The sequence below is a fragment of the Genypterus blacodes genome, unplaced genomic scaffold (assembly GCF_046128005.1).
Source record: "Genypterus blacodes isolate CSIRO-AG114 ecotype Tasmania unplaced genomic scaffold, CSIRO-AGI_Gbla_v1 ptg000072l_1, whole genome shotgun sequence".
Classification (NCBI taxonomy): Eukaryota; Metazoa; Chordata; class Actinopteri; order Ophidiiformes; family Ophidiidae; genus Genypterus; species Genypterus blacodes.
Window position 1 is genome coordinate 1,547,460 of NW_027466882.1, and position 9,185 is coordinate 1,556,644.

Consider the following 9,185-nt stretch of genomic DNA (forward strand, 5'->3'; position numbering starts at 1 on the left):
TGTTGATATTAAAGGGACTACGTTGAAACATCCTTTCCCCCAAAAACATGATTCATCAAACTGAGACTACTACAAATGATCTTTGCAGGCTGAGTCCATGTGCTCCTTAAGTGTCCATCCTTAAATAGACTAATAGAATGATGTGACAATAGGGCGTTTTGATATTAGAAACACGATTTTTGTTATTGTTATCCTCAGAGAAACTTCATTTCCCATGAGCCTCGTTGTTTCTGTGTAAACCATGGGAACAACGGAGCCCAAGCAGAGGCTTTCTGGAGGTTACGTCCCTGTTTCTCTGTGCGTCTGAATGAGTGTAGGCGGGACATGTAACTCCAGCTGGTCACCATGACAGTGTGGTCAGAATCATTCCTGCGACTTCTCTTCATGCGTCTCCACTGCAGATCATTCAACACTAGCTAACTACATCTACCCTGGGAGTGTTGACACATTAATTACCCTGTCCTGAGGATGTTGAAGCCTATAACCATCACAGGTAATGTTGCCTCTTGTGTTTTGATTGTTTATTATGATTTGTAATTTCGTGCTAATTTAATAATTCTATAAACAAATAACAAATTACTATACTGGTTACTATAACAATAATAAATATAACAATGGTAGTAATGTTCAAATCAATAAAATGTGTTGTATGCTAGAGGTCTGTTGTCGTGATTTATGGCAATATATGTATATATATACACTATATGGACAAAAGTATTGGGACAAACCTCTTAATCATTGAATTCAGATGTTTCATTCAGTCCCATTGCCACAGGTGTATAAAATCAAGCACCGAGCCATGCAGTCTGCCTTTACAACCCATTTGTGAAAGAATGGGTCGTTTTTAAGGGTTGATATCTCTGTATCTCTGATATTGTTATGGAGCAGAATAACTTTTGTTTGCAATCAGCTGTGTTACGTACAGTGATCGAGTCATTTTAAACTGACTATTGTATATACCATTAATAAAATAAACGTACTGTAGAGAAACAAACATTACTCATTATTGCATTCTTATTTTACTGTATACTCACGTTATTATTCACTCACTGTGCCTTATGAACCTTGATGGCATTCTGAAAAGGTGATATAAGGATGATCAGTCAAACATAAAGCTAAATATGTTTTTTTGAGAATGGCAATTTTACAGAACAGTAAATAATTATGAGGCAACTTATTCTTCAGTTTTACACAAATTGGAACATCCTCTAAGCAGGCAGGAGTAGAGGGAGGAATAGATCCAGCCAACAAAAACCACAGATGCTTCACACTGTGGAGATAAATGACACAATGCACCACACAAACTGTTTACAGAGTCACACATTTCATATTTTATATTACAAATGAACAGCATAACATTTACTGTGATGTGCATGAACTCTCTGGAGGATGTATTAGGTAATACTGTTTAATATGTTGGCTGAACACTTTGCATCCAGTAAGCAGATGAAACAAAAAATAGTTCATTTGCCAATCATTGGTGAGTCTATGAGGTCATAGGTCTGCACTCTTCCTGCCTGAGTGTTCCTGTTTGAATGGCGAGCGTGGTACCGAGTTGATCAGGTCATTGGGAGCCTGCGGTCTGATTCCTGGTCTATATGTCATTCTTGTTCTGATGAGAATTCTTTCCTCTTTTAACAGTTGAAGAAAAGTGATGATGCAGTGCAGGAAACCTGTCAGATTAGATACATCTACATGAGATTACATCATCATGACTGAATAGAAATGGAAGAATGTGCTCATGTTAAAGTTGTAAAGATCAGTTCATTACACAGCTCACCAGTAGCTATAAGAATATATTCAGTGTTTGTCTTGGCCTTGGATCTAATTTTATCCTGCCTTGATAAGATTACACTGTCTCGCTACTTATGAGAATTCTACATGGGGAGGGGATTTCAAAATAGATAGTACACAGTTGTATACCTCCTGATTGCATTCTCATTTTCATTTCTTGCAGAAAGACTTCACCCTCAACAGGTAGAAATGTCCAAAAAGTACATCTTCAATTCTGCTGATATGCCAGTGAGATTTAGCAATGTATACCTAGAGGAGATTACCTCTACTATCCTTAAAGACCTCCTCACCTCCAGCAGTTTCAATGTCCTGGTGCACACTGAGAAGAAAGGGAAGAGAATAAAGCAGTATACACTCAAGAGGCCAAAGATGTCGGTGAAATCGGCCTCCACGTGTATGAAAAGTAACACCAGAGCTCGGGACGGGAGCGATGAAACTGTACAGTCTGAGGATTTCCCCTCAGACGGATGCTCCTTTCTCCCAGAGCCAGAGCCAGAGCCAGAGCCTGAGCCAGAGCCTGAGCCAGAACCAGAGCAGAACATCACAGTTGTGGGCAGCAGCCTGACACTGTCCCCTCGCACTCCTCCGCAACTCAAGAAGGTGTGCAGCCTCTACACACCCCAAACTAAACTCCCGCCTTTGCCCAAAGCGACGGTTGCGCGGGAAGCGGAACATGTCAAGAGACTCTGCATCCTATCAGCCGTCAAGCCATCCAATGTTGAGAGGGAGAAAGCAAAGTTTTTCAAATCTGACTTCACCTACAATCCCCAGTTTGAGTACAGTCACGCTGTTCCTCAGCTCATCCTGGAACGATACAACAACGCCTCAGATCGCTTCCTCCCACAGGTGAGCATTTTTGCTTTATTCTTTATTTGACCAGCAGAAACTATCTGCACCGATTAATCCCGACGGGTGCCAGACAGTACAACTAGGCTAACTACGGCTCCAGATTGTTCAGAACCATGTAACTAGTCTGACCTACTTATGCGAGAGTTTGACCTGGCTGTCTGCATCTGTCTGTAAGGGGAGAGAGAAACACCTGAAACTTGAAAATGTTTTGTTTTTAACACTGTTAAAAACAAAGTGCGAGGAGTCACTAGTTTCAAAGAAAGATGATGAAATGGCTGGTGTTAGGCTCTTGACATGTCAGGGACCAGGTAGGATTTTGTCACCATAGAGACTCAAGTGTCAAAGCTGTTAATCATCAGGCCAGGAACAGGATGTAGTGTTTAGTTCAAGAGGAAGTGGGGATTCTCATCATGGTCACAGACTAAGCTTGGCCGAAGTGGTTCAAAAAGTCTTAACAAACGTTGGAGGATCGTTTATAAAACTAAATTATCCACACTGAGACATTATATGTTCCAAATCCTGTTTATTTGAAATAGCTGGAAATAATCCTAAAATATCGGATGATGACATGAGGCTCAAGTTTGGATAGAAGAGGAAACTGTTTAGGTAACACAAGTATACAAGTTGTAGGACAGGCATAGAGGAAGTAAGTAAAGTGATCTGTGCAGGAAGTGTATTCCTACTCCTGTGTAGTCTGACGCCAATTCACACGGGGTTTGCTTTGTAGTAATTTCATCGTCAAAACACAAATGAATGCAGTTCAAACCAAAATTGCAAGCAGACTAAATTAAGGTAACAAGTTGCTGTCAGTGGTGCATTGACGCAGCTATCAGACGAGCTGTGTTTCGTCCCTCCCGCAGGCGGTTCGCATCATGGAGCTCACCTTACAGCGGTACAGCAGTTACAAGAAGTTTGAAGAGGTCACAGGCGGCGATCTCCTTACCAGGGCCCGCATCTCGTACAACGTCAAGAAATACCTGGAGAAGGAAGGCTGCATAGGGGAGGTGAGACAGCTGGAGGACACTGGGGATTTGCTTTACGTACACACTCAGGTTTTTGCTGCCGTTTCTGTTTTCTCTATTTTTTCTATTTCCATATATTGGTGTATAGACAGCTTATAAGATGTGTGAGGGGAATGTGGATCATCAAAACAGTTTCTTACATTTCCCACAGCAAGTTAAGTACAGAGGTTTATGAAAGAAGGAAAGGTCATGGAAAGTCTGGATTACATCATAATGAGATTGTGCACAATAACATTACATTGACATTACATTACGAGCATTTGGCAGACGCTTTTATCCAAAGTGACTTACATTACATTACCACCCTTCGCAGAGGGGGGAGCAATTGAGGGTTCGGTGCCTTGCTCAGGGGCACCTGGGCAGGGGCTCGAACCGGCAACCCTCCGGTTCCCAAGCGGAAGCACTACCCACTGAGCCACTGCCTCCCAATAACATCACTAAATTACAGTTTTTTATATATTAGTTGTTTTATTATGTTCATATCTAGCATTTCCTGATTTACCTGTTTTTTGTCTCATTAAATTGATGATTGACAGATTGTGTGTTTACGTTGACACTGAGGCGATAATTGGCCATTTTTGGGAGAAAAGTGAAATAAATTGAATCTGTCATTGCCGCTTACATCTCTTACATACCCATCTGCAGAAACGTCACTGTGGATGTGTCTATAATAAGAGCAGGAACAGGCCTTCAAAGTTAATCTGCTGTAGGGAAAAGTCTCCTTGTTTGTGTGGAATTGTGTTTATATAACACATTATATGAGCCAGTTAGTGATGTTCCACTGAACATGAAGCTACATTCAGACTTAGTGCTCAATTCTGTGCTGTTCACATTGATCTTTGAACAAATCACACTCATGAAGTGACCCGCCTGCACAAAAGAATAACTTAACCTCACTAACTACAAGCTTTCCCAGACATAAACAATTGTCATCCAAACATGGAGGCCACAGTATTATTCGAAATTACAAAATGTAAATGCGCAGAAACCTTTGTATGTGCGCATGGAGGCTAAAGAGGGCTCAGATTTTAATGATGGCTTTCTATGCAATCACAGTAACTAATTCTGTAGAGAGAGTTACACAGGTTAGAGACTCATGAGAGTTTTCATTTACTCTTTGCATTTGTGCACAAACACAAATCTCAGGCAAAAGAGTCAGGTTACAATGCCATAGTAGTTATAAAAGTTGCTTTTAATTGTGAGTTAAAAAGTTGGAACCGGGTTTCTACTCTGATTTGCCAATTAAATGTAAGTCTTTCTGAAAGCCTGTAGTCTTGTCTTCAGCATTTATGCAACACTGCTGTCTGTGTACACAGATAGCGGTCCATGTGACAGATGACCTCCTGTCCCGCGCCTCCATGACTTCGGTGAACGGCAGACACACACTGAACATCAACATCTCCACTGCCCGAGAGTACTGGTTGGAGGGAATGCTGAGGCACGAGATCGGTGTGTAGCTTTCATGCGGAGCTCACATTGCATTCTAAATGATCCCTTCCACCCAGACATGTTATTTTCCACTAGATGTTTAATTTTGACTCTGCAGATTGTTGCGCAATATGTCACAAGGTTTCCCGTTCAGGAACAAATATGATACAATCACTATTATTATAAACTACTTTTATAATAATTATCCATCACCTCAGATGGATAATGACTATATTGATATATGATATATGAAAACACTCAATCAGTCTTGTTGAATTTACTTAAAGGTTGATATTGGTGAAGATTTGATCCAGTCCACTTGAAGTAATATTGACTTAAACTTTAACATGAACACATCTATATGTTGACACGTGTTTTTGTTGTGGTCTCCCTCTCTGCCCAACAGGCACACACTATTTCCGTTGCCTAAACAACCACCAGCAACCCTGGAGCAGCAGCACGGGGAGGAAAAAACACCACCTGAAGCCTGTGAACCCCACAGAGGAGGGTCTCGCCAGCATCCACAGCGTCCTGTTCAGGAGAGACCCCTCTCTGTGGCGTGCTGCCTTGCTTTATTACGCTGTTTACCAGGCCAGCCAAATGTCCTTCTCCCAGCTCTTCGACAATTTGGGACACTTTGTCCAGGACCCCAACACCCGCTGGGACTATTGTGTTCGTGCCAAGAGAGGCCAGACCAACACAGCACAGCCAGGTCAGTATCAACAGGAAATACCATCATCATATGTGCTATTTGTCACAAGACAGCAAACTAGAATCAAAAACGTTTAGCAGCTCACAGATTATACCAATATTTACATTCATTAAAAGATAGAATTTCAGTCAGTTTATCATACTATTAGACACTAATTGGACATTTTCTTTGTCTTCTCCCTTTGCAGGCTGCTTCAATAAGGATCAGGTTTACCTTGATGGCATTATCAAGATCTTGAGATACAGAGAAAAGATTAACTTCCCACTGCTGATGGCTCTAGGAAAGGTGAGGCTTTCACTCGTCTATGGCTTCATTTACACCTTCCACTGACGTGCATTCACATTATCCAGATATCAAGAACATATTGTGACCACACATAGATACGGATTGGATCTTTTGTCACAAGATATTCAGGTGTAAACGCAGCGCATATAGTGGAGGCACAAGTTTCTCCTCTTCCTGAGTCCACTTGCTCTGTCCATAAAGGTACTTTCAATGGTAGGTGTGATTGAATAGATACCAGGGATTGTGGACACTGAAGGGCCACACAGAGAATTGACGAGTAACTTTTTTTAAAATGGATGAAGAGCGTCCCCAGAGCCAGGAAGGAGGATGAGAATGAATAGCATTACGGATAGAAAGCATTCAGATAATGAAAACACATGCTGACGCAAAGTGTAAAAAATTTCACAACCTATTTTGTCCCCGTCTCTGTGCTCAGGTGGCGTTCGAGGATGTGGATCGGCTGAAAGGTCTTGGTCAGCTGGACAACGTTCGCATCCCGCACTTCATGCAGGACCGGGCCAAATATGCTGAGCAGCTGCAGAAAATCATGGCTGTCAATCAGCTGACCGACAAAGAGCTCAGGGTCATCGTCTGAGCCCGGATTCTGCTTTTGCACAACCCCGTCCAAACCGTGATCAACTGAAGGGCTGTGACACGCTTGAAAAAACTTTATTATTGACTTGATTTATTAATTTTACTAAATGAGCAAAACTTCTCAAATATATCAGGTGAATCAAGTGTGTATAAGTGGATGATTATTACTTTCTAGATAAACTAAATTGGTTGCAAATACATTTAGTCATGACTAAAACATCTGGACTTTTTTTGCATGAATATGACTCATAATTAGATAAATGTTAATAATTAGAAATAAACTTATTAACTAAGATCCCCCAAAAATACTGTATAAATCTTAATATTATTATATTATTAAAGGCTCATGCTATTCTTACTTATATAAATGATTTCTTTTCTTGCTCCTATGAGATAAGAGTCTTACACTGGACCTGTTGCACCTCTGTCTCTTGTCAACATGAACACATTCTTGCATTTTCGTCTCCTTTCTCCTCAGATATTCATATAACCTGTGGTGGCTGTTTCTGAGTGCAGTTTTTCCAGATTTAACATAGATGACTCAGGACAAAGATGGTGAGTGAAGAATGGTGCACAACTGAGATAATGATTTGAATCTCAGCAGAGTGAAGAGGAAGTGCTTCATCAGCGCTGTCAGCACTGTTCACTGCAGCACGTTGACCTTGAGCTGGCAGACTGTGTGAGGGTGTAGAGATGCCTGTGAGCTCCACGTGACTATTTATTTGCACTATCACACATTTTGAGGGTAGTTACTTTGTTGAGGCAATTTATAAAAATGAAGATATATGTTTTACGAAATATATTTTGTTGTGATTTGACTGCTAGTTGTTTGTATTGTTCGTTGTTTGTAAGAGTCATAAAGTTCAATATGTGACATTTTTCTATATGAATGATTTTTGTGATGTTTATATATAAATATTAAATGTAAAAGCTTTGGGTGGATGCATTTATAACAACATGTTTTTACTCCTGTGCACTTTATACATACAGAATTATGTACTTGATTGATATCACACTGTTGTGTATGGAAAGCCATTAACCTGGGTTCATTTTAATAAAAATACTTTTTATTTAACACACAATTCATTATTACCTCTGCCTGGATCATTTCAGATCTCTGTCTGATCCGTCTCTGGAGTTTCAGCTCCCAGTTTAATAGTTGTATTAGAATTCAGCCTTGATATTGAACTTAAATTCATGTGTGAATTCATGTTTGAATGTAACTATGTATTGGCCTTTGTTTACCTGATCCTGGTTGCTCTGAGTAATGAATATGATGTGTTCTTTTGTTTGGGACTTATTTTGTGTCCACTTCCCTGAACTATATTGGAATAGTTAAGTGTATTTTTTTTTTTAAAAGTTAGAGATCAACCCAACTTCAGCCTCAAAACAACACACACAGCATAGTATAACATAGTATACAGTATAGCATTCAAACAAAAGCTTGAAAAATAACAATCTTTGACTTTGAGGTCAAGCTTAAACAATCATGCCAATTACTACTAAAATAATTTGAATTTGGATGACTCAACGTCTCAATGTCCTCACCTACATCCGCTGCTGTCAGAAAACACTCTGCTGGCCTCTGATCCCTGAATAAAGGTCTAGTTTCAGTGGAGAACTGGAAACCATTGGGGGTCAGTGGTGACTGACACCTGCAAGCCATGACATGCTGGTCCAGAGCCAACGATCTTCACTCCAGTCACACACACACACGGACACACACCTCCACCTCTGCACACTGCATTCTCTCTTCATGTCTTCACAAAGACTATATGCAAAAAATAAGGCTTGAAAACATTATTATTATTATTAAATGAAATTTTCGATATTTGGTTGTAAAAACAAATTAAAAAAACAACTTTATATGTTTATGGTGAGGCCTGTGGGAAACCTAAGAATTACTTTTTTGAGATAAACCTCATCCCCCACTAGAGGGCAGTAGCAGATATTAGATTTACAACAAATACAAGATACAGTCATTCTTTTGCTGACATGAAACTGCTGACGCTCTTTGACTGTATCTTATCAGATATAGTTCATGTACACAACCCCATCAAGAAAGCACAACCCAACGTATCAGTGTATGATAAATAACTGCTGAGTTGCACCACTGTGTTTATTTGCAAAGTAAACAAAACAGGTTCCAAATATCTCTCATTCTGATGTTTTCATTTTTAGCAAACCTGGCAAAACACAGCCAGGTCAACCATTGGCTTACTCCCATTGATGTGTTTAGTAGGGTCACCTGCAATGTGTCCTGCTGCACAGGGACATCAGTTTTGATTGATTGAATGTGGTGACCAGAACAGTTTAAATGCCAGGGAGTGTCTACAAACTATTCAGCAGCCTGGCTCAATTGATTAGAGACCATATCAGCCCCTCACAGATGCTCTGGTCATCGCCCAGACAACCACCTCACTTACATCATCAGGAAGGCTTATATAATTCTAATGAGCTGCTCATCTGAGTGAACAGATATGTGTGAAGGCCACACACTG

General features: G+C 40.3%; 1 protein-coding gene across 1 annotated transcript; it reads left to right on the plus strand.

The window, feature by feature from the left end:
• The first annotated feature begins 393 nt into the window (after positions 1-393).
• matcap2 (microtubule associated tyrosine carboxypeptidase 2) lies at positions 394-7,815 on the plus strand. The gene is made up of 7 exons (XM_076157163.1): positions 394-493; positions 1,958-2,640; positions 3,504-3,647; positions 4,982-5,114; positions 5,500-5,805; positions 5,993-6,090; positions 6,527-7,815. Exons 1-7 carry the CDS (start codon positions 469-471, stop codon positions 6,683-6,685), a joined length of 1,548 nt encoding a protein of 515 aa, XP_076013278.1. The 5' UTR covers positions 394-468; the 3' UTR covers positions 6,686-7,815.
• The last annotated feature ends 1,370 nt before the right edge of the window (positions 7,816-9,185 follow it).

What these genes read in the sequence shown, in the direction of transcription:
- matcap2 (XM_076157163.1), top strand. Translation starts at nt 469, where the DNA reads ATGTTGAAGCCTATAACCATCACAG. An exon ending in AATGCTGAGGCACGAGATCG is followed by an intron (nt 5,115 to 5,499) that starts GTGTGTAGCTTT and finishes TCTGCCCAACAG; the next exon opens with GCACACACTATTTCCGTTGC. An exon ending in GACCAACACAGCACAGCCAG is followed by an intron (nt 5,806 to 5,992) that starts GTCAGTATCAAC and finishes CTCCCTTTGCAG; the next exon opens with GCTGCTTCAATAAGGATCAG.